Raw genomic sequence first — 26,703 nt, 5'->3', positions numbered from 1 at the left:
GGGCAGAGCCAGGAGCAAAATATGTGAGAAGGAAACAGCCGTGGGGAATGAAAAACTTGCATGTAGCTTGGGGCAGATGTGGGATTTACTTTCTCTTTTTCAGCGCATGTGTCCGCAATATTATGCTATGTGTTTTTTCTTAGGGAGACAGAATCCCTAGTCTGTTTGGGGGAGGATCACAGGGCAGTAATGCTGTGAGTCTTGGCAGGCTGATTGTGTGCCTGGAGGGCAGCTATGTCCTGGGCAGGGTGTGTGGACCTGAGAGACCTTGATGCAGCTTGGGCAGAGGGGACTTGACTCTCAGAACCACGGACCCCTGAATTTTTGGTTTTCATGAAAGTGTTCAAACATGTTTTATCAAGCTAAATCAAAACAGATACAGTTTCTTCACACTGAGACCATAGGAGAATGTAGTAGGCAGAATAATGGCCCCCAAAGATGTCCAAGTCCTAATCCCTGAAACCTGTGAATATGTTGTTACCTTACATGGAAAGGGGAATTAAGCTTGTAGGTAGAATTAATATTGCTAATAAGCTCACCTTAAAATAGAGTAGCCTGGGTTATCCAGGTGCGCCCAATGTAATCACAAGCGTCCTTAAAAGTGGAAGAAAGAGGCAAAGGAGATGTGAGAAGGACGTGACCTGCCATTACTGGCTTAGAAGATGCAGGAAGGGGGGTCACGAGCAAAGGAGTATGGAAGATCTCAAAAGCTGGAAAAGGCAAGAAAACAGATTATTCCTTGGAACCTCCAGAAAGGAGCATAGCGCTGCTAGCCTTGATTTTAACCCAGTAAGACCCATGTAGGACTTTTAAATTACAGAACTGTAAGGTAATACATTTATGTTGTTTCAAGCCACTGAATTTATGGTAATTTGTTACAGCAGCAACAAATTGTATTAGAAAACTAACACAAAGAACATGTTGTTGCTATTTTGGGTTTGATTTTTCCCCCTCTTCTGAGAGGTGGAAATAAACATACATACATATTTATTAGACCTACAGTTATAGAATTTGTTTAGAAACCTAAAATGTTTTCTGAGTTTAATATTAAAATAATTATGCTTGGCTAATTTTGAATTTATTGTATTTAGACAATGCTCATTTGCTAATTGAGTTAACTTTGAAATGTTTTGAAACTGTTATAAGTGGGTCTATCAAATACTTAACTAGAAGGAATTCTCTCTTTGTGTGTGTGTGTGTGTGTGTGTGTGTGTGTGTGTGTGTAATTTACGAGAGCTAGGCAAAAACTTGTACAGAAGGAACAATTAATAAGATAGCTCGAGCCCTGGCTGGTTTGGCTCAGTGGTTAGGGTGTCGGCCCTCGGACTGAAGGACCTCAGGTTTGATTCCAGCCGAGAGCCTTTGCAGGCTCGGCCCTAATCGGGGCTCGTGCAGGGGCCAACCAATAGATGTGTCTCTCTCACATCGATGTTTCTCTCTCTCTCTTCTACTCTCTCTGACAAGCAATGGAAAAAATATCCTCGGGTGATGATAAAAAAAAAAAAAAGATAAAAATTTACCTAAGCAGCACATTTGAGCACCTCTTATGCCCATGAGGTAAGGAGGGGAGTTGGGGCTGGTGGTAGTGACTGAGACAGTTCTTCCTCTGAATAAGCTAATCATTTTTTAGATTGAATGGGCCTGAACAGAATCCATTGCAGTACAGATAGGGTGAGAGAGGTTCTGGGCAGGTGTTATGGGCTCAGGACAAGGGAAGCTCACATCTAGGATTGAGAAAAGTTTTAGGGAAAATGGAACATTTGAAATAGGCCCTGAAGGATACTGAGGGTGGGGAGTGATCCTCAAAATGTTAATATTGTTACTGAAAAAGGGACATGGCCCTTAGCGGGTCTGCCTAGGGCCAGCCAGTAGTAGCATGTGGGTTCTTGACTTCATGCAGGAAAGGTTTCACAGTATGAGTCCAGGTGATTTTGAGAAGACGTTTATTAAAGCTGGATACAGGGAAACAGGAAGAGTTTAGGTTAGAAGAAGCAACCGGAGAGCCTAGGCAGGGCTGCTTTGGCTCTCTAGAAACATTATAGGAAAGAAATGGACCTAGGCAGGGCTGCTTTGGTTCACTGAGAAGTCAGAGAAAAGGGTACCTTGGTAGACAGTTAAGGGGTTTACCCATGACGAGCTACTGTTGTCCATTGCTCTCCTGGTTGCAAGTATCTTGGGGACCCATTGAGTTTAGGAGATGCATGCCTGTTGGAGAAGAAGAGGGGAAAGGGAAAAGTGGGGGTGTGCTCCAGGGAGGGAGAGAGGGTGCTGGGACCTTCTTTTTTAGGGCTTTTAAAGGCTAGGAGTTTAGGGGCGGCCTTAGGGAAGGATCTCAGTACAATATTCATCAGCTCTTCCAGGTGTATCCTTTCAGGGTCATGGTCTCCACTGATTGGTCGGTGTCAGGCAGGGAGTCATTAGTCATTGCACTTGGTGGTCCTGGCGTGCCTACCTAGTTTTGCTGCTTTTCTGGGCCTGGGGCTGAAATACAATTGAGGCCTAGATGTTATCTCTAGAGAGGTGACCTTCTGTATCTGGCTGTAAATTACTGGGCCAGTTTTGTTCGGCTATCTGTCTCGGTTTCTCCATTCCACTTGCTAAGGAATTTTCCTAGTCTCTTACTATCCTGCCTCAATATCTGTAGGCACTTTTTCTGGGGAGGATATTTTTCCATTGCTTTTCAGAGAGAGTGGAAGGGGGGAGAGAGAGAGAGAGAGAGAGAGAGAAAGAAAAATCGATGTGAGAGAGACACATTGATTGGCTGCCTCATGCCCACACCCCGACTGGGGCTGGGGATCCAGCCTGCAATTAAGGTGTGTGCCCTTGGCTGGAATCTAACCCCGGACTCTTCAGTCTGAGGGCCAACGCTCTAACCACTGAGCCAAACTGGCTAGGGCAGGAGCTTCTGTTTTTCCAGAGGAACAGCCTCAGTCCCTTGCCTGATAATTGGCTGTAGGGGTGTGTTTTGGGGGGAGGGGAGTAGGAAGAAAGGAGGGGCTAGTGCTGGTTCATCATTTAGTGTATAAGTTCCTAATCTCGCCTATTTTCAGCTTCACCTTTTTCTTCTTTTGCTGCTGGTGATTGTGAGTGCAGAGAGGAAGAGAGGGAGAGGAAACATCGATTGGTTGCCTCCCGTACAAGCCCTGACCAAGGATTGAACCCAAAACCTAGGTGTGTGCCCTGACTGGGAATTGAACCCAGAACCTTTATGGTGCATGGGATGATGCTCCAACCAACTGACCCACCTGGCCAGAGCCCTCTCTGGTTAAGTTTCTTTAGAGAATAAAGCTTTCTCCTCTCAAAGTGAAGGAGAGGCCCTGTGGGGTCTAACTGCTCCTAACACAGACTTTGTATTAATTTGCTTTTCTCCCTCCACACCCTTGCCCCTTTTCAGGGTTCCTGGGTTGTCCCTTCCTTGTGGTTTCTCCCTCTGCAGGTGCATAGCCTTTTATTTGCTCCCAGTCAGATATTCTTGTGCTTTCAATTCTCCTCAGATTTGTTCAGTTTCTTTTCTGCTGCTGTTTCCTCTTCCTTTTTTGGCCCTCATGTGCTGAATCTGTTTTTAATTCCCCACTGTCTTTTGGGGGGTGGGGTTTAGGAAGAAGGTCATTTCTACAAGAAGCCCTTCGCATGAAAATCCATAAGCAAGAGGAAGCAGTAAGGGCTCTGATTTACTTTTCACCTCCCTTGTCAAAACAGCAAATGTTTCCTAGTAATAGAGATACCTGTTTGACAACCCATAGAATCTGATTTTTGTTAATTCTGTATGAAAAGTTTTTCCTTTCTTCAGAGCTACAAATCATTTTTGTAGAACAAAGACTAGGTCTTTTGGTCTTGACAATAGATGAACTCCCTTAAAGAGAGTCACTATTCTGTGAAATAATTTATAAATCAGATGTAAACATTTTTTTTAACTTCTGAAAATCCTTTAAAAACTATGAATTTTCTGTTTCCTCCTCCTACTGGCTCTTCATCCCTGGCTATAGTCACTAATATAGTCACTATATTGTGGATTTGTGTGTTTGTTTGTTTTTTTGTTTCTTTTTAGGATTTTACAGTTTTTGGAGGTAGTTTGTCAGGAGCACATGCCCAAAAGATCTGCAAAGTAAGTATTTAATAGTAACAACAAACACAGTACTTTCCTTAGTCACATAGTGCATATTGAGTATCTTTGGGGTGCAAGACTCTGAGCTGAGTATGTGGGGTGGGACAGAGGTATGCAAGATGTGCTACCTTTAGTACAGGGCAGGAGTTCTTAACATTTTTTGTACTATGGACCTCTTTGGCAGGCTGGTGAAGCCTGGACTCACATTTTTTTACATGCTTAGAATAAAATATGTAGGACTACAAAGGATTAAAAATATTTTTTAAAAACAGCATATTTGTTGTATATGTGCTTTATTAGTGCATTGAATAACAAGATTTAGCAGTGGATCTAAAGTGCTCTAATTTCAAGTGGGCATGAATGAAAATGGTATTTCAAGATATATGCAACAACTTTAACATGGCACAGAAATATATGTGGCTGCTATTAATGGCAAAGCCACAGGTATTTCTAATAATTATGTGGTTCTTGGTCTGTATTCATAATTGAAGGAAATACTAAAGATCAGATAGAGTTAATAAAGATACAGATGTACATTTTTTCCCCCCATTCAATTTCATTGGCTCTCTAAATTCTATTCACAGATGCCTTGGGGTTCTGAGGACCCCAGGTAAAGAACCCACAGTCTCGGTGGAGAGACCAGGTGCTAAAAGATAAAGAGCAGTGCAAGGATTACATGATGGTATTTTAATAACAATGCTTCAGATGAGATGCTCTGGGGATGAATAAAAGTGTAGATAATATTTGGAGAATTCTGGAGTTAAAAGTAGAGTTGACTAGTAGTAGCTAGGCTGGGCTTTCCTGTGTAATGGAACACCTGGGTTGTAGTCACGGTCCTGTCATTTATTACTCCTGAGACCTTGGGCCTATCACTTAACTTTTTTTTTTTTTAATGTTTTTATTGATTTCAGAGAGAGAAAGGGAGAGGGAGAGAGAGAGAAACATCGGTGATGAGAGAGAGTCATTGATAGGCTGCCTCCTGCATGCCCTCCACTGGGGATTGAGCCTGAAACCCGGGCATAAGCCCTGGCCAGGAATCACTGTGACCCCCTCGTTCACAGGTCGATGCTTAACCACTGAGCCATGCAGGCTGGCCCATCACTTACCTTTTAAACCTTCTAATTTTTCTCTTTTACTGCTTCTGTTATGATTGTTAACTGAGATCATGGAAGTCAAAATACTTTGTAAACTGTCAAGGGCTGTTACGAATATTGCTCATTAGGCTGTCAGCTACTGACCCATGAGGAAAATCTGTCTCAGAAGTAAAAGCAGGGCTGGGCCAGTCCTCAGGTTAACAGATGAGTCCACATTTACTTTCATGAAAATACTTCTTTGCCATTCTGTCTATCTGTTCTTTCAAAAGAGTAACTGGGAGCACAACTGGCTGCTAAAACATATTACAGTCATGTGCTGCTTAACAATGGGGATATGTTCTGAGAAATGCATTGTTAGGCGGTTTTGTCGTTGTGCGAACATCAGAGTGTTCTTACATAAATCCAGATGGCATAGCCTACCACACATCTAGGCTATATGGAATAACCTATTCCATCTAGGCTACAAACCTGTACAGCATGTTAATGTACAAAACAATGTGAGATTAAATCAAGCACAAGAGAAAGGTGTACTATAGTAAATACATAAGCCGGTGACATGGTTGTCACTAACAAGTATCAGGTACTGTACCTGCTATACTTTTTTATAGGACTGGCAGCTCTAGGTTTGTTTACACTAGCATCACCACAAACACATGAGTAATGCATTGTGCTATCCGATTACGACAACTATAACATCACTAGGCAATAGGAATTTTTCAACTTCATTATAATCTTATGGGACCACTATTGTATATGTGGTCCATCACTGACTAAATGTTATGTGTGCATAGCTATAGCCTGGGCCTGTGGCTCTAGAAATGGTCATGAGCAGTCTTATCCCCTGCCGATGGGAAGTGCTTTGGCTCTCAGATGTTTGGGCGTCTTTAGCCCTTTAAATATCTGGTTCTCTGTCTTCCATGAAGGTACCGAATCATCATGGGGAATGAAGCCAGTGTTACTGTTCTTGAAAAGTGCTCTCAGAACATTGTACAGTAAACACTGTGGTGCTTTGTAAATGCTGTTTTTGATAACAGGATCAGTTGTCTCACAAAAGATCTCTCTACTCTCTCAGATCATGGACCAGGCCATGACAGTGGGAGCTCCAGTGATTGGGCTGAATGACTCTGGGGGAGCACGGATCCAAGAGGGAGTAGAGTCTTTGGCTGGCTATGCAGACATCTTTCTGGTGAGAAACCTGTCTATAGAGAATAGAGAGTGAAAAAGTACAGGGCTTAGTTCTCTAAACTATGTCCTGGTCAGAGCTTTTCTATCTCATTGTTTTCTGCCCTATTGTACCTGTTCTGTGGCTTCTTTCTGTGTCACCAGGAATAGCATGAAGGGTGGATGAAAGAGAGTAGGTGGGGAGGTTTTTAAAATTTTTTTCCTATAGAGAGGCCCTCATAGGGGGAAAACAAAATTCAAGATCATTCATAAGAGAAAGTTGCTAAAATATTTTTTTTCCTCAAAAGCAAGGGTGAGAGAATAAGGTGCAGATTAACTGATTTGCTGGAATTAGGAATTTAAAACAATGCAGTGCTTTTTATTTTTTGATTAAAACATAACAAGATCATTATACAAAGTTCAAGCTGTAGTACAAAGAAAGAAATCACCCCAAATCCTACCATTTAGAAATATTTGGTGAACATCATTTCAGATATCTTTTTGTTTACACAGACTAAATTAAAGAGAAAGAAATGAAAAGAAACACACAAAAATTAACTGTTTTTTGAAGTAGGAAGTATATTGTGAGAGATATAGTAAGGAAGATTGGGGTGAGGGAGAGAGATACTGCCAGATGGAAACTTGAGAAAAGGGACAGATCAGCATTTCCAGGGAGGGGAGGAAAGAGAGAGAGGAAGGAAGGAGACAGGCAGACATTGTTTATAATCAGGGCAGCTGTTCTTGTCATCCCCTGGCCTGCAGGCTTATGAGGGTTTTTATCCTTGGCTACTGCCCTTTGGAATCAGTCAGAAAAATGTGTGTTTACTTTGTGTAAGATACTCTGCGAGTTGTGGGAGCACTTGTGTTAGTTGAGAAGCCACATTGTAGATCTTAAACCTAGTTTTTAATCTTTAAACTTGAGCTCCAGGGATAACCCACTGGGGAGAATTAGTTTTTTGGGTGGCTTGGCTGTAACAGTTTAGGCCTGGAAGGTCCACTTTGGCCCCTGGCCTGGAAGTCATGTCTGTGTTAGAAACGAGGGAAAGAAAGAATGGCCCTAAGAGAAGCGGCAGTAAACCGTCACATTTTAGAGCTGGATTGGATTTTAGAATATCATCTAGACTAACTCACCTGGGGCAGTTGGGTTTTCTTTTGTTTTCAGGGGATAGGCTTTAGTGACGTCAAGATCTGCATTGCTTAATTAATAATTTGCTAGTGCTGCTTATTATAACTTCACCTCCACTCCCTTCTTCCTGCCTGTACTGTTATTTCTGTTACTTTCTTGTAACTTTATTTTGATATAATTTCAAACTTTATAGAAAAATTGCAAAAAGTATGACGCATTCCCATATGTCCATTACCCAGATTTACCCGTTGTTTACATTTTGCCCATTTGCTCTATCATTCTCTCTCCATATGGACATATTTGTATGTTATATTTTTCTGAAACATTTGGGAGTAAGTTGGAGATTGTGCCTCCTTTATCTCTTAAATCCTTCATTGTGTATTTCTTAAGAAAGCACATTCTCTTATTTAACCAGGGTATAATAATATAAATCAGGAAACTTAACATTGATTCATCAATATTATTCTTATCCATGGTCCTTATTCAGATTTCATCAAATGATCCTAATAAAGCTCTCTATAACTTTTTTCACCCTCACTGTCTAGGAACCAATCCAGGATCAAGTGCTGCCTTTAGTTGTCATATCTCTTTAATATTCTTTAACCTGGAGCAGTTTTTCAGTTATTTTTGGACTCCATGACTTTGACGTTTTAAAAAAACAGATTAATTGAGATATAATTTACAAATCATAAAGTCAGTCCATTGTAAGCATACAATTCAATGATTTTTAATAAATTTATAGAGTTGTATAACCCTCACCACAATCCAGTTTCAGAACCTTTCCCTCCAAAAAGGTCCCTCCTGCCTGTTTGCAGTCAATGCCTGCCCAGCTGAAGGCAAACACTGATCAGCTTTCTCTCGCTACAGTTTTTGTGTCTGACTCTTTTCATTTAAAATGTTTTTTGAGGTTCAGTCATATTGTACTATGTATTGGTGGTTCATTTCTTTTTATTGATGAATAATATTTTATATGGATATAATTATCAGGGAAATGTAAATCAAAACCACAATGAGATACCACTTCACACCTTCAGAATGGCTTGGCTATTAAGAATTCAACAGGGGGAGTGTTGGGAGGAGGTAAGGGAATTGAGCAAAAAAAAAAAGAACTCATGGACATGGACAACAGTGTGGTGATTGCGATGGGGGAAAGGGATGGGTGGAGGTGGAAGAGGGCAGAGGGGATAAATGATGATAAAAAGCAAAAAAGAATTGAACAAATAAGCGTTGGCAACGATGTAAAGAAAAGGGAACCCTCATGTACAATAGGGATTATAAATTGGTGTAGTCACTAGGGAAAATAGTTGAAGATTCCTCAAAAATTTAAAACTAGAACTATCATAGGACCTAGGAGTTCCATTTCTGGATATTTATCTTCAGAAAACAAAAACATTAATTCAAAAGGATATATGCACCTCTATGTTTATTGCTGCAGAAAACAAAAACACTAATTCAAAAAGATATATGTACCTCTATGTTTATTTTAGCATTATTTACAATAGCCAAGATATGGAAGCAACCTAGGTATTCATCGATAGATGAATGAAGATGTGAGATACACACACACACACACACACACACACACACACACACACACACACACAGGAATATTGTATTAATATTCCACCAATAAAAAAGAATGAAATCTTGCCATTTGTGACATGTATGGACCTAGTGGGTATTATGCTAAGTGAAATAAGTCAGACAAGAAGGACAAATATGATCTCATGTGAAATCTTAAAAAACTAAGCAAATGAACAAACAAAGCAAAAAGACTTGTAGAAACAGAAAAAATTGATAGTTGCCAGAGGGAAAGGGAGTAGGGGCATTGGCAAAAAAAGGTGAAGAGGGATAATATAAATACATGTTTGGTAGAATTCACTAGTGAAAAGGAAGGAGCTCCAAGGAGCTGTACAAAATGAAAACTTTTATATACAGAAGGGAACAGGAACAAAGAAGTTATATTAGGCCAAAAAGCCGATTGATTATGGCAAGGTTACTTTCCTTTAGGGGGTGGCAGGGATCCATCAGTCAGATTACTTAACTAGTGCTGGTCAGGTGGGGGGAAAAAAAGTAAAAGTGTTCTAAAAGTCACTGGACAAGCTTACAAGAAGATAAACTTGAGTTGATGGTATAAATAATAAAAGCGAGAATCAAATACTATAAATGATAAATTAAAAAGGGCCTTTGGGATGAGGAGGTTGGCAGGATAGAAAAATGTGTTACCAGTACAATGAAGGAGGCATACCAGCTCTCTATGGACAGTTGCATTATAATCATATACTTTATTATTTGTTCAAGAATACATGTGATTCCAAATTTATACAATGCAATGATGGTACTTTCCAAACCAAAAAATGCTGCTGTGAATATTTGTGTAGAACTCTGTGTGGACATTATGTTTTCATTACCCTTGAGTATAGATACTTGAGGGTGGATTTTTTTTTAAAAAAATATTTTTCAATTACAGTTGAAAAATACAATATTATACTAGTTTCGGGTATACAATACAGTGATTAAACATTTATATACCTTATGAAGTGATCACCTCAGTAAGTCTGGTACCCATACATAGTTATTACAATATTATTGACTATATTCTGTATGCTGTACTTTATATCACCATGACTATTTTTATAACTGACAATTTGTTCTTAATTCCTTTCACCCTTTTCACCCATTTCTCCAGCTCCCTAAGAGTGCATATCTTATAAGATGTGGGTCTTATAAATATATAACTTTTTAAGAAACCAAAATGAATGTACCATTTTACATTACCACAAACAATGTATTGAGCATTTCAGATTCTCTGCAACCTTGCCAACACTTAGTATTGTCAGTCTTTTTTATTTTGTAAAGTCCTACAGTCTTGTTCTTCTTAAAAACTGTTTTGACTATTCTGGATCCTTTACATTTCCATATAAAATTCTTCATCAGTGTCAACTATACAGAAATGCTTGATGAAATTTGATAAAAACTATATTGAGTCAGTAGATCAATTTTGCAGAAATTTATATTTTAACATTTTGAGTTTTCTACTCCATGTCGATGGAATGTTTCTCCATTTATTTAGGTCATCTTTAATTTATATCAACAATATTTTATAATTTTTAGCATGCATGTTTTACACTTTTTATTTATACCTAAGCATTTTATAATTTTTTAATGCTATTGTGAATGAAATTGTTTTAATTTCCTTTTGGGTTGCTCTTTGCAAGTGTGTAGAAACACAATTGACCCTTTAGTCCAAGGACTGACCCTCTAACCAGAGAGCTAAACCTTTGGCTAGGTCCAGGTCATGTTTCTTAATCTATTCAGTCATCCCTATGTATTTTTATTGGAATATTTAATCCATTTACACTTAAAGTAATTATTGATAAGTATGTACTTATTGACATTTTGTTAATTGTTTTTTGGTTGTTTTTGTAGTTCTCTGATTCTTCTTCTCTTGATCTGTTCCCTTCTGTATATCACAATTTCTTTATCCATTCAGTCATTGATGAATTTGTAGGTTGTTCCCATATCTTGGCTCTTAAAAATAATGTTTCAGTGATCATGGTAGTGCTTATATATCTTTTCAAGTTCATGTTTTTATTTTATTCAGATAAGTACCCAGAAGTAGAATTGCTGGATCATATTGTAGTTCTATTTTTAGTGACTGTACCAGTTTACTTTCCCACCAATAGTGCACAGGGTTTCTTTGTCTCCATATCCTTGCCAACACTTGTTATTTTTAGGTTTTTTTTTTAATGATAGCCTTTCTGACAGATGTGAGGTGATATCTCATGTGGTTTTGATTTTCATTTTCCTGATGATTAGAAATGTTCAGTATCTTGTCATGTACCTGTTGGCCTTCTGAATGTCTTCTTCAGAAAAAATGTCTGTTTAGATCCTCTGCCCATTTTTTAATCTTTTTTTTTTTTTTTTTGCTATTAAGTTGTATGAGTTATTTACATATTTTGTATATTAGCCCCTAATCAGATACATGATTTTCAGTGTTGTCTCCCATTTCATGGGTAGTCTTTTCATTACGTTGATTGTTTCCTTTGCTGTGCATAAGGTTTTTAGTTTGATGTAGTCTGTAATCTCTCATATTTTTGATTTTGTTGCTTTTGCTTTTAGTGTCAGATTAAGAAAATTATTGCAAGACCTTTGTCAAGGAGCTTACCACCTAAGTTTTTTGCTAAGTGTTTTATGTTCGAGTCTTTAATTCATGTTGAGTTTATTTCTGCATATAGTGTAAGATAGTGGTCTAGTTTCATTCTTTTGCATGTGGCTGTCCAGCTTTTTTAGGACCATTTATTGACGAAGTAACCGCTTGAGCTAAAGCCGACCCATAGGTCCATTTATTGAAGACTCTCCTTTCTTCATTGTATATTCTTGGCTCCTTTGTCATTAAATAATTGACCTTATATGTATGGGTTTACTTCTGGGCACTCTATTCTGCTTCATTGATCTGTGTCTGTTTTTAATTTAATACTACATTGTTTTGATTACTATAGCTTTGTAATATATTTTGGAAGCAGCTAGTGTGATGCCTCCAGGTTTCTTCTATATCAGGATTGCTTTGGCTACTTGGTTTTTTTCATAGTTTCATACAGATTTTAGGATTTCTCTGTTCTATTGTGAGAAATGCTGTTGGAATTTTGATAGGGATTGCACTGAGTCCATAGATTGGGTAGTGTGCACATTTTAACAATATTCTTCTAATCTGTGAACATGGAATTTTTTGTGTGTCTTCCATTTCTGTCATTAATTTCTCATAATTTTCAATATAAAGGCCTTTCATCCCCTTGGTGAACTTTATTCCAAGGTATTTTATTATTATTTTTGTTAATCCTCACCTGAGGATATTTTTCCCACTGCTTTTCAGAGAGCGTGGAAGGGAGGGGGAAGAGAGAAACATCAGTGTGACATTATTTTTTTTAAGCTGATGGGGCTCAGGGTAAGGAAAGAAGTTGGGGGTTGGGCAAGGAGTCATTGGGCCCTTATCTTGCCTGGATCCTCTAGCCGCACTCTTGTCTTTCCTGGGAGATAGACTGAGGCTTGACCCTTCACAACATTGTTGTCTTCATGGAGCCTTTCTGGCTCCTCCTACCTACATCTTCCCATATGCTCTGTCATGGGGTGGGCAGACCTTGAAAACTCTGAGTGAAGTAGCATCTGCCTCTTAGCCTTGCCTTATAACTGCTGGGTATCCTCTGTGGAGGTTGTGAAAGGACTCCAAATAGAAGTTAGGGCTCCAGGATAAGTGCTATTCCTGTATGTTCTGCCTAAAGTTCTCATTCATCCTTCCAGACAGCTTTGTGGAGATACGGGTGCTGAGCCTCAGGTGTGTTTGGAGCTTGGGTGAGATTGGTAGGGCTCAAGTTCTGGTGGAGTTCAAGTTCTGGTGGAGCTTTTGGGAAACTACTGCCAAGGAGGGAGAGGAGAAAGGGTATTTGCCCCAGAAAGTAATATGCCAACTATCACACTTGTTTTGGGGACAAATTGCATATGTAGTTTTGGAAGAAATTATACTGATTAGGTTTCTTGCCTCCAGGATAGAATTTCTGTGAGTAAAAGAGTAATTTTATTGTTGCCTTTATCTTTCTGCAAATAATGCCTCAAACACCTCTGTAACGGATACCTTTACCTTTCTCTTTTGGCAGAGGAATGTCATGGCATCCGGAGTCATCCCTCAGATTTCTCTGATCATGGGCCCATGTGCTGGTGGGGCTGTCTACTCCCCAGCCCTGACAGACTTCACGTTCATGGTAAAGGTAAGAAAGAAAGACCTGTTTCTCCTGCCCTTTGAGAGTTGTGTAATACCTCACCTGAAGTAAAAATAATTCCTGACCCAGATCTGGGTTGTTATCTGCATTCTCATTGGCTTTCAGCTTAGTGATGATAAGGTCTTAGTGGAGAAAAGGTTTTGGCACAAAACCTGTAGCTTGTGGGGGTTCAGTGGCAGAATGCACTTGTATACTTCATTGGTGGGTGATTTTACTTGTTGATCTGAATTGCAAATGATTTTCAGGTAATCAGAGGATCCTGTCGTCTGCCCAGACAGGTGATTGTTTACTGAATCCTATTCAGAAAGGTTCTCATGGAAGTCTTTTCTATAATCTTCTTTATTAGGAAGTTGTTTCTTATGACCCACCTTTATTTCTTTGGCTGTTTGCCATTTTATTACATTTTGTCTATAATGGTAATGGTAAATCTGATCTCCAACTTCATTTTGAAAGATGCATATCTTTATTACATGGAGTGATATTTTTAAATGATTTTTAAATGAAGCCTACTTGAATTTATACATGGGTAATTACCCTTAACCTAATATCATTAAAAAATATCAGTCTTTTCCTCTTAAAATATTTTTAACATCAATGAACAGTAAATGCCAAGACAGAAAGACTGGGGGGTGGGGGAGTAGATAGTCATCAATATGAGGAGAACAGTGTAAATAGGAAACCCTTTTTTTCTCTTTAGTAGTTTTGCAATAGGAATTCAGAGGTTTAGAAAAGTGTTTACTCTTTGACCCAAGTCTTCTGTTTTTAGTGACAGATTGAAAGCAATCTAAATGTTCAGCAACAGAAGTGGGCTTTAAAAGTTGACCTGAGCACATCTCTTCCCGAACAAAGCAGAACTCCCTCACCTTTGCCCACTAAATCTGTGTATACCTATACATACCTGGTGCTACCCCAGTTCTCTTCTCCTTCCCGCCTGGTAGGAATGGAGGTGTGGTATCCATTCCTCTGGTTAAGGCCACTCTTTCCACATACATGCACATTGCTGAATACAACTCTTTCACCTTTTCAGTGGCCTTATCCTGTCATTTCTCAGATCTCGTATACTGTCTTCAGTCTTTCCCTTGGTGCTACATTCTACTCTCAGAACTTACCCATATTCAGAGCTTTCCTGTCTTCAAAACAAAGACAAAAGCCCCCCCTTAGTCTGCATCTCCCTGTGTCTATTGCCCTATTTCTATCTTCTCATCCTGTCAAAACATTTCACTTTACCTCACTGTCCCGTCAGTCCACCAAACCTGTTTCTCTAAGGTCATCAGTGACTTCTATGTCACTATAAATGCTCTGTAACTTTCATTTTCCTCACATTTTCAACAGTATTCTTTTCCTTTATCTTCCATGGTACCACATTCTGGCATCTCTGGCATTTCTTCTCAAATTTATTGCCCCACCATTTTGATTTCCATTGCCATTCCACTCTAAACTGCTTTCTCTTTTTTATTTTTCCAGCTTTATTGAGATATAATTGACATATAACATTGTGTACACTTAAGGTGTACAGCATGTTGATTTGATGTACTTACATATTACAAAATGATTAGCACCATAGCATTAGTTAGCTAACACCTTCATTACCTCACATAATTACCATTTCTTTTCTGTGGTGAGAACATTAACGATAGTACAGTATCGTTAACTATAGTCAGCGTGGTGTACATTAGATCCCTAGAACTTATTCATCTTATTACTGGAAATTTGTACCCTTTAACTAACATCTCCCCAGTTCCCCCAACCCCCAGCCTCTGGTAACCACCATTTGACTCTGTTTCTATGAATTCAACTTTTTTAGATTCCACATATAAGTGAGGTTATACATTATTTGTCTTTCTCTGACTTATTTCACTTAGCATATGCTAAGGGAAATGCCCTCATTGTTCATTTGTGTCATAAATGTCAGAATTTCCTTCTTTCTCATGGTGGAGTAATATTCCATTATTTGTGTTTATGTATATATGTGTCACATTTTCTTTGTCCATATGGCTATGGGTATCCAATGGAATAATATTTCTCTCTGTGTGTATGTTTGTGTCACATTTTTAATTCATTCATCTATCAGTGGACACTTAGGTTATTGCCATAGCTTGGCTATTGTGAATAATGCTGCAACAAACAAACATGGGAGTGTATCTCTTTAAGGTCCTGATTTCATTTCCTTTGGATATATACTGAGAAATAAGGTTGCTGCATTATATGATAGTTCTATTTTTATTTATTTACTTATTTTTAAATATATCTTTATTGATTTCAGAGAGAGGAAAGGAGAGGGAGAGAGAGAGTTAGAAACATCAATGATGAGAGAGTCATTGATCGGCTGCAGCCCGCAACCCGGGCATGTGCCCTGACCGGGAATCGAACCCTGATCGCCTGGATCCTAGGTCGATGCTTAACCGCTAAGCCATGCCCGGCCGGGCTGATAGTTCTATTTTTAATTTTTTGAAGAACCTCCATACCACTTTCCATAGTGGCTGTATCAATTTACAGTCCTACCAACAGTGCACAAGAGTTACCTTTTCTCCACATCAGCACCAACACTTGTTAGAATTCCTATACTTGAAAAGGTAAGAAATAACGTGTGAGGTGATACCTCATTGTGGTTTTGATTTGCATTTTCCTGATGATGAATGATGTTGAGCATCTTTTCATGTACCTGTTAGCCATTTGTATGTCATCTTTGGAAAGATTGTCTATTCAGATTTTCTGCCCATTTTTCAGTTGGATTTTTTTTTTTCCTGTTGAATTGTATGAGTTCTTTATATATTTTGGATATTAACTCCTTATTGGATGAATAATTTGCTATACATATATTTTTAAATCCTCACCTAAAGATTTTTTAAAAAATTGATTTCACAGAGAAAGGAAGGGGGGGAGAGAGAGAGAAACATTTATCAGTTGCCTCCAGTACATACCCAGGGATCGAACTTGCAAACTTTTTGTGCACGGGACGATGTTTGAGAACTGAGCCACTTGGCTGGGTTGCAAATATTTTATTAGGTTGATTGCCTTTCAATTTGTTGATTATTTCTTTTGCTGTGCAGAAGCTTTTTAGTTTTATGTAGTTCCACTTACTGTATTTTGTTTTTGTTGCTTGTGCTTTTGCTATCCATAAAATTGTTGCCAAGACCAGTTTCAAGGAGTGTTTTCCTTATGTTTTCTTCTAGGAGTTTTATGGTTTCAGGTCTTTAAGTCTTTAATCTATTTTGAATTAATTTTCCTGAGTGGTGGAAGATATGGGTCCAATTTTATTTTTCTGCATGTGGCTCTCCAGTTTTCCCACCATCACTTATTGAAGAGACCGTCTTTTCCCCATTGGGTATTCTTGGCTTCTTTGTCAAATATTAGTGACTGTATATGTAAGGGTTTATTTGCAGGCTCTTGATTTTTGGGCTATGTCTGTTCCAGTATGTCTTATTTTTTATGCCATACTGTTTGATTAATATAGCTTTGTAGTGTAGTTTGAAGTCAGAAAGTGTGGTGCCTCCAGCTTTGTTATTCTTTCCCAGGATTGTTTTGGCTATTTGGAGTCTTTTGTGGCTTTATATAAATTTCTTATTGTTTTTTCTATGTCTGTCAAATATGCCATTGGAATTTTGATAGGAATTGCACTGAATCTAAAGATGGCTTTGGGTAGTATGGGTATTTTAACAATATTAATTCTTATCCACGAACATAAAGTCTTGTCCCATTTATTTGTGTCATCTTCAGTGTCTTTCATCAGTCTTTCATCAGTTTTTAGTATACAGATCTTTCACCTCCTTGATTAAATTTATTCCTAAGTATTCTGTTAATACTTGATGGTATTGTGAATTGACTGGTTTTCTTTATTTCTTTTTCAGATATTTTATTTTTAGTGTATAGAAATGATTTTTGGTATGCTTTCTCTTTTAATTGTATGTGTTTATTCTAAGCAATCTCATCCTCTACCTGTAGAACTTTAGTTAATACTTGCATTTTGGTGCCACCTCCTCTCTCTTGTCTTTTGCAAATAATCATCAAGCCTTTTAACCATTCTACATCTTAAATCTTCCTTGTGTTTAATGAGAATGCAATAAAAATGCTAACAGATTCTTTTTTGACAGACTAGAAAAGGTAATTAAAAGTTTATATGGGGGGCAGGGGAACACTATGCAAGCATTGATATTCCATAAAAGAAGAGTAATGAAGGGCCAGCCCTGCCACATAATAAAAATATATTATAAAACTAAAATAACTAAAACTGTTTAATGGACTTGTAAATAAATAAAGACTGGGGGAACAGAATTGAGAAATAGACCTAAGTATCTTTGGACATTTAGTTTAAGCTGAAAGGAATATTATTCTATTCAAGATCACCAGTAATGTCAGTTTATGTATCAAAGACACCAACAATTCCTGCATCATTAAGTCCAATAGACATTTCTCAGTCCTTATCTTACTTTACCTTTCAGCAGCAGTTGACCTAGCTGATCACTCCTTCCTCTTTGAAACTTCAGGGCACCATATGCTCTCTTTGTTTCTTCTTTCTGGCTCTTTTTCTCATTTCCTTAGTGATCTGATCCTGTCTCAAGACTTTAAATATCCCATTGCTGGCCGCTGGGCTGCCTGATTGCTGGAAGCATAAGGCAGTCATGGGCCCTGATGATCCACACAAGACACCCCCCCTTCCCTTGAGAAAAACCCTTTGGCCACTATGTTTGTTCATTTAGATAGAGGGAGTGTATGACAATTCAGAGAAGTCAGGGAGCTTGAAAAGGGATGAAGGAGGCATTACTTGAGAGGCATTCTATGTTGTGAGTGTCCTAGATCTTATTTTAGAACAATTTGTCAAGAAAAACCTGTTCAGATTTTTGACAAAAGGCTTTTCCTTCCATAAAATTCAGGACAGTAACCAAATCCTGACAACTCTCAAATCTATTTCTTCAGGATGGAACACTCTTTTGAACATTATACATTTAGTTGCCTGCCAACATTTCCGTTTGTTCTTTAACAGGTACCTCAAACTTAATAGGTTTTGATTTCTAAAAAGCATCTCCAAAGTGCTCTTCTACAGCCTTCGCTGATGGAGTAAATGGCAAGTCTAGCCTTCCAGTGGCTCAGGTCAAAAACATTTACACTATTTTGACTTAGCTTTTTCTGTCACATCCCAAGTTCAGTCAGTCAGAAATCATATTCATTCTACTTTAGGATATAATCTAAAATAGAATCAAATTACTATGTACTTCTTACTACTTTACTTAAACTGCTGCCACTTTGATTCAAGTACCACAAACTGGATTATTGTGTAATTCTTCTAACTGGTCTCTCTGCTCTGTCTTTGCCTCCTCTCCCAGTTAATTTAAAAAATTGTAAATACTTTGTCTAATGTAATACATACTCAGGGAAGTAAATAAAATATGTACAGTTCAGAAATTATTATGAAGTACAAATCTATGTAAATAACATTCAGATTAAGAAATGGCCCTCTGGGAGCCCTGACCCCATTATTCTTTCTAATCGCTATTTCCTCCATCCATCCTGCATGGAATTATCTCAATTTTTTATGGCAATTTTTTATTTGCTTATTTTACAGTTTACATATGCCTGCCTCAATAATGTGGTTTAGTGTTGCCTATTTTGACCTTTAATATAAAGTGAAATCATATAATACATATCCTTTTGTGCATGGCTGTGACTTATGTTTTTAAGATTTATCTATGTTCTTTGTAAATGTAGTTCATTCACTTTAATTTCTGTATAGTAAATTATTCTGATATACTCATCCAGTCTACTGTTGATGGATATTTGTGTTGTTTTAGATTTTTGCCATTGCAAAAGATACTGATATAAGCATTCTTACACATGTATTTTCGTGCACATGTGTTTCAGTTTCTCAAGGTAGGGACTATGTTAGGTTATAGGATATACATATCTTCAGGCCTTCTAGGTAACGCCTGTTTACCAAAGAGGTTGCAGCCGTTTACACTCTACTAGCTGTGTATGAGAGTTTTACTTGTTCTACATCCTTGCCAGCACTTTTTTATTAACACAATTTAATTATGCCAGTTTGCTTGTGGTGTGATCTCTCATTGTGGCTTTCATTTGCTTTTCCATGACTAATGAGGTTGAGCACGTTTTCATGTTTCTTATTTTATAGCATTACTTACTGTATATTGCCCATTTTTAAAAATTGAGAATTTTGAGGGTTTTTCATACGGAGTTTTAGGAGTTCTTTGTATATTCTAGATAAAAGTTCTTTATCAGTTCTATGTGTTGCACCCATCTTCTCCCACTCTGACTTGCACTTTTTCTTCTCTTTTCACTATCCTTTGAATAGAGTTTAAAAAAAATCTTTTTATTTTGAAATTTCAAATTTACAGAATTCTTAACCACTGAGATTGGGTTATATATATTATGTCCCCCTTTCCCTTAATACTTCATTGTATAATTCTTAAGAACGAGGATGCTTTCTTGCACACCGGTTATTAAATTCAAGAAGTTTAACACTGATACAATGTTTTTAAAATTGTGGTGGAATATACATTAAAATGGTTGAAATGGTAAATTTTAGGTTATAGTTCTATGGTATTAGGAACATAAAATGTAAATTTTTGCATAACCATAACCACCGTATACCCCCAGAACTTTTTCATCTACCCCAGCTGAAGTTTTGTACTCATTAAACCCTAACTCTTCATCGCCCCCTACTCTCAGCCCTTTCTGTGTCTATGAATTTGTGGAATCATACATTATTTGTGACTGGGTTATTTCAGTTAGCAAAATGTCTTTGAGGTTCATCCATGTTGTAGCATGTCAGAATCGCCTTTCTTTATAAGGCTGCTTAATAGTCCCTTCAATGTATATACCACATTTTGTTTATTCAGCTGTCAATGGACATTTGGGTTATTTCCACCTTTTGACTATTGTGAATAGTGCTGCAGTAAACACTGGTGTACAAATATCTGTTTGAATCTGTTTTCAGTTCTTCTGGGCATACATGTAGGAGTGGAATTACTGGGTCATGCTAATACTGTTTAATTTTTTTGAGGAAACATACTGTTTTCCACAGTGACTACACCATTTTACATTCCCACCAGCAATGCACAAGGGTTCCAGTTTCAATTTCTCTACCTCATTGCCAACACTTGTTATTTTCTGCCTTTTTTTTTCTTTCTTAATACTAGTCAATCCTAATGGGTGTGAAGTGGTATCTCATTGTGGTTTTCATTTATATTTCTTTAATGATTAGTGATGCTGAGCATCTTTTCATATTCTTATTGGTCATTTGTATATTTTCTTTGGGAAAATGTTTAAGTCCTCTGTTTTTGAATTGGGTGTATTTTGGGGGGGTTGTTGTTGAGTTGTAGGAGTTTTTTTTTAAAATAGATTTTGGACATTAACCATTTACCAGATACATGATTTGCATGTATTTTCTTCCATCTGTTGGCTGCCTATTCATTCTGTTGATACTGTCCTTTGCACCAAAGATGTTAATTTTGATGAATTAAATTATCTATCTTCTTGTTCTCATATCTAAGAAATGTTGCCATATCCAGTGTCTTGAGACTTTCCCGTTTTCTTCTAAGTTTTATAGTTTTATCTCTTATGTTTAGGCCTCTGATTCATTTTAAGTTAAATTTTATATATGATGTATTGTAAGGTCCAATTTTGTTTTGCATATAGATATTATGCTTTTACAGCGTAATCTGTTGTAAAAGATTGTCTTTTCTCCCATCGAAGGGTTTAGGTATCATTGTCAAAAACCATTTGACCAAAAATGTGAGGGTTTGTTTCTGGGTTCTCCATTCTGTTCCACTGGTCTATATGTCTGTCTTTGTGTCAGTAGCACACTATTTTGATTTCTGTAGCTTTGTAGCAGGTTTTTGAATCAGAGAGAGTGAGACTTCTAACTTTGTTCTTTTTCAAGATTGTCTTGGCTGTAAGAGACTCTTGAGAATCTACGTCAACTTTAGGATGGATTTCTCTCTGCAAAAAAAAAAAAAAGTCATTGGGATTTTGATATGGATGACAATGAATGTGTATATTGCTTTTTGTAGTGTTGAAATCTTAACAGTACTTAGTCTTTCGATCCAAGAATAGGTATCTTTCTGTTTATATGTGTCTTTTTCAATTTCTTTCAGCTATGTTTTATAATTTTCAGTGTATAAGTCTTTTGCCTCCTTGGTTAAGTTATTCCTTATACTTTATTCTTTTAGAAGCTATCACAAATGAAATTGTTTTTGTAATTCCCTTTTCAGATTGTTCATTGTTAATGTGTAGGAATGCAACTGGTATTGGTTGGTTTTTGTGCCCTGCAGCTTAATTTGTTTATTCTAACTTTTTTGTGGAATCGTTATTGTTTTCCAAATATAAAATATCATCTGCAGGCAAATAATTTTACTTCTTTCTTTCCTATTTGGATGCCTTTCTTTGTCATGGTATTTACATTTTTGAAGGCTACACAACTAATTATTTGATAGATTGTTCCTCAGTTGGTTTTATCTGAAGTTTCCTCATGATTAGATTCAGATTAGGTCTCTTAACCTGTGTACTACATAAGTGATATTGTATCCTGCTCAGATGATCACATCTGGAGACAAGTGATATCCATCTGACCCTTATTAAGTGATATTAATTTGATCACTGTTCAGAGCATTGTCTGTTTTTTCCACTGTGTAATTATTGTTTTCCTCTTTGCGACTGATAAATACTCACTGGGGAGATACTTTGAGACCATGCAGGTATGCTGCTCTGCATTACACTTTTTCTCCTTGATTTAGCATCTGTTGATGATTCTTGTCTGAACTAGTCTTTACAGAATTGTTATTTTCTAATTCTACTACTTCCTATCAGTTGGCATTGTGCTCTAAGGAAGAGCCCTGCTTTCCTGGGCATTTGTTTATTTGTGTGTTTTTTTTTAAATATTTCTTTATTGATTTCAGAGAGAGGAAAAGAGAGGGAGAGAGAGAGATAGAAACATCAATGATGAGAGAGTCATTGATCGAGCCCGCAACCCGGGCATGTGCCCTGACTGGGAATCGAACCCCGATCGCCTAGATCCTAGGTTGACGCTCAACCACTGAGCCACGCCCGGCTGGGCAGGGCATTTGTTTATTTCATGGATTTATAATTAATATAGGTTCATGGACTTCCTATTTAACTCAGTGGTTTATAATTCATTATGATCATTATTTATTTGGATGCTCAGATTGCCCTTCACTTAGCCAGTGGGATTCCCTTTAAAATGGGTTCTGTGCTCTTTTGAGAACAAATGTCAAATGTATATTTTATGGGTAGTGTGTTTTAATTCTTGAAGAACTTTTTCCTACCCTGAAATCACCAAGATAGTTTCTATGCTCTAAAAGCTTTATTATTTTGCCTTTTATATTTACACCTGTAATTCAGTTGAAATTGATTTTTACACATAGTATGAAGTAGAGGCTAGTTTCATTTTTCGTGTGTCTCAAGATGTTTTCCTAGTTGACCTAGAGCCTTTTTGTTGAAAAGAACATTCTTTCCTACACTATAATAACACATATATAATGCATCAGTCATTCTTATATCAAGAGTGTTATTTTTATCTCTGTGCCAGCATCACACTATCTCAATTACAATGACTTTATAACAGATGCTGATAACTGGTAGAGCAAGCTGTCCCTCCTTATTCTTCAAGTGGTATGGGATATTCTAGGCCCTTCGCGTTTCCAGTTTTTCACTACTTACAGAGGATGTGCTCTTTTGGGGGAGGAGGGCGGGGAGCTGGCTTCTTTCACTTAAGGGTAAGTATTTTGAGATTCACCTGTTGATGGACATTGAGTTATTTCCAGTTGTTGACTGTTATAAACAAATGTTCATAAAAGCATTATTTCTGAGTCTTTGTGCAGAGTGAGGAAGAAAGGGCTTTCAAGCAAGATTCTAAACTCAGGAGCCATAAAATAAAGGCTGATACAATACGTATAATAGTGTAAGGACTAATTCCGTGGTGTGTAAAAGAAAGATTGAGCAAAGAACATGAACAGTGAGCTGACAGAGATGACTGAAGTAAGATATTTATTGCAGAATTGGTTGTTATAGCAAAACACTGGAAACAGCCTAAATGACCATCAGTAGGTGACAGTTAAATAAATCATGATACATATCCTATACTGATATGGAATGATCTTCAAGAAGTTTCAGAACAATGTATATAGGACACTGTGCTGGAAAGAACATAAAAAGGCAAATATACATATGTATTTGTATATTTTTAGTTTATGTACATATAAATGCTCATATGTGCATGGATAATGTATGGAGAGAGAAACTGACTGTGGTTGCCTTTGGGGAGGGAAATTGGAAGCCTGGAAACAAGGACTGGGATGTAGACTTGCATCCAACTGTATCTTCTGTTCTTTTGCTTAAATTTTTTACTATATGCCTTTATTATCTTTAAATTAAAAACTAAAAAGTAAAGCCTGTCACCCTCTGAAAATACCAAAGCATTGATTATCATTGTCTCCAAATGGTTTCATTTAAGGTAGCTGGTTCATTTTAGGCATGCTGCATTTTAGGCACACTGCATTTTAGGCGCACTGTCACAGTGCCTCTGTTTCCTCATCTGTAAATGGGACGAAGGGATAATAATACCTGGGCTTTAATGATACATTTTCATGAAGTGCTTAGAAAAAGACTTCATGCACTACAAGTTATGAATGACCCAGAAATGTTAGCCACACTGCAAGTCATTTTCCTGAGATAGAAACATGCAACAAAGATTTTAAAAAATAGACAGGAAGGAAAACTTAGGTCTTTAGTTTGGATAGGCATCTTTGAGCTGCATCCTTTCCTGGTTCTGCTACATGTCACTACCGTCTCTGTTTTTGTCTTTTGGGCTATGGGAACCCATAGGCTCCATCTAGCTCTGCTGCTCTGAGATTGATCTTTCTGGAATTCTCTGATTTCAGGATACTTCCTACCTGTTCATCACTGGCCCTGATGTTGTGAAGTCTGTCACCAATGAGGACGTTACCCAGGAGGAGCTTGGTGGTGCCAGGACCCATACCACCATGTCAGGTTAGAGGCTTTGAGGCTCACCTTACTGTGTTTAAACACTGAGAGGAGGTGCATTGCCAGAGAGAATGGTGACAGTCTTCTACAAATATTACTGAATTGGCAGAATTTATTTGAGAAGACTAGTATGGTATATTGGCTACATATATAGTAAAAAAGATGGATTTAGTATCAAATTTGTTAAAATAGTACTAATGTTTTGATACTTAAAAATTTAAAGCTAACTGGACTGGTGGTTATAAGTGGTATGACTTACATATATACAGTAGAATCTTTAAAAAAATATTGTATTTTATTGTGACTTTCTTTTACTCAGAGTTGGGTATGTCTTAAAGGAGATGGCATTTTACCAGTCATCATTGGCCAGGTACAGTTGTAATGTGATGATCACGGTCCACATATTCATGAACTTAGGTTATTTGCCACACATGCCGAGTTCAAAATGTATAAAGATTATTTGGTGCTTTGGAATTGAAACAAAAAGTTATTGCCTATACTGAGAGGCATGGAATTGGGAGCAGGGCATGAATCTGGTATTAGTGAGGACATTCATTGTTGGAGTAATGGTTGGAATCCCATGTTTTCTTGGAAAAAGACACCAAGCTCTGAAAGGGTTGCCTACCACACAGTAACTGAGAACAGGAATAATTGCCTCTTTGAAATATTCCAAAGCAGTGTGTGGCTGGTATGACCGATTTATGCACTGCATTGTATTGTGGCTAACTCATTGTGTCATCATTTAACTTGAAGCATTTTTTTCTTAGTGTACATATTATAGAGTGTTTCTTAGTTTCAGTGAAATGTTAGATTTTTGATTTTTTACTTTAGATATTTCTTTATTTTTCAATTATAGTTGACATACAATTTTATATTAGCTTCAGGTGTACAACCCAGAGATAGACACTGCATAACTTACTAAGTGATCATCCTGATAAATCTGGTACCCATCTGACAACATACATAGTTGTTAGAATGTTATTGACTATATTCCCCATGCTGTACTTTACATCCCGTGACTATTCTGTAACTACCAATTTGTACTTAATCCCTTCACCTCTTTCACCCATCCTCAAACCCTCCTCCCATCTGGCAACCATCCAAATGATCTCTGTATCTGTGAGTCTTTCTGTTCTGCTTGTTTATTTTATTTTTTAGATTCAACTGTTGATAAGTATTTATTGCCATTTTATTGCTCACATTTTTTATATTTTTCTTCTTAAAGAAGACCCTTTAACATTTTATGTACTACTGGTTTGGTGGTGATGTACTCCTTTGGCTTTTTCTTGTTTGAGAAGCTCTTTATATGTCCTTTGATTCTAAATGATAGCTTTGCTGGGTAATCTTGGTTGTAGGTCCTTGCTTTTCACCACTGTAAATGTTTCTTGCCAATTTCTTCTGGCCTGCAAAATTTCTTTTGAGAAATCAGCTGACAGTGTTATGGGAGCTCCCTTGTAAGTAACTAACTGCTTTTCTCTTGCTGCTTTTAAGATTCTTTGTCTTTAACCTTTTGCATACTAATTTTAATTAGTATGTTTTGCAACAGATTAGTTTTACTTAGGATAATAATAATTATTCATATTGTAGCATGAATTAATACTTTATTCCTTTTTATTACTGGATAGTATTTCAATATATGGCTATAACACATTTTGCTTATTGATCAGTTTAAACATTTGGATTGTTTTCACTTTTTGGCTGTCATGCATATGCTGCTATAAACATCCATGTACAAGTTTTTATGTGGATATGTTTTTGTTTCTCATGAGTATATACCTAGGAGTGGAACTTCAGGGTCAAATGGTAACACTAACATTTTGAAGAAATGCCATGCTGTCCTCTAAAGTGACTGTGCCAGTTTATAAATCTTGAATGAAAGAATTCTGTCCTGTTGAACATACTTTTTAAAAAATATATATTTTTATTGATTTCAGAGAGAGGAAGGGAGAGGAAAAGAGAAAAACATCAATGATGAGAGAGAATCATAGATTGGCTGCCTCTTGCATGCCACTACTGAGGATCGAGCCCACAACTTGGGCATGTGTCCTGACTGGGAATTGAACCATGACCTCCTAGTTCATGGGTCAGTGCTCAACCACTGAGCTACATTGGCAGAGCTGAACATTCTTTTTATTCATCAACAAACACAGAGTAGGTCAAAAGTAGTTTTACAGTTGTGAGTACACAAAACAGTTTATTTTTGTATTATTATTTATTAATTATTATTGTATTATTTTCCATACAAACAAGTAAACCTACTTCTGTCTCACCCTGTATTCATTTAATGCCTGTGTGTCAAGCATTATTCTACATGCTAGGAATACGTTTGTGAAAGAAACAAAAAGATCCCTACTTACAAAGGTCTTATGTAGCAGAGAAGATAGACTGTAAACAATAAGCTTAATAAATAAGATAATATGTGCTGTGGGA

At 37.3% G+C, this 26,703-nt stretch overlaps 1 protein-coding gene across 3 annotated transcripts in view; it reads left to right on the top strand.

Annotated features, from left to right (window-relative positions):
* The window catches only part of PCCB (propionyl-CoA carboxylase subunit beta), a 96,189-nt gene that overhangs the window by 4,317 nt on the left and 65,169 nt on the right, over window positions 1-26,703 (top strand). For all 3 annotated transcript variants that reach the window (XM_081160349.1, XM_081160350.1, XM_081160351.1), the window contains exons 4-7: window positions 4,049-4,105; window positions 6,272-6,385; window positions 13,138-13,248; window positions 24,171-24,279. In XM_081160349.1, coding sequence (XP_081016475.1) covers window positions 4,049-4,105; window positions 6,272-6,385; window positions 13,138-13,248; window positions 24,171-24,279 — 391 coding nt within the window. The remainder of the gene's footprint in view (window positions 1-4,048; window positions 4,106-6,271; window positions 6,386-13,137; window positions 13,249-24,170; window positions 24,280-26,703) is intronic.

This window comes from Miniopterus schreibersii (genome assembly GCF_964146895.1).
Source record: "Miniopterus schreibersii genome assembly, chromosome: 15".
In the NCBI taxonomy this organism is placed as follows: Eukaryota; Metazoa; Chordata; class Mammalia; order Chiroptera; family Miniopteridae; genus Miniopterus; species Miniopterus schreibersii.
This window is presented reverse-complemented; position numbering and strand designations above follow the sequence as displayed.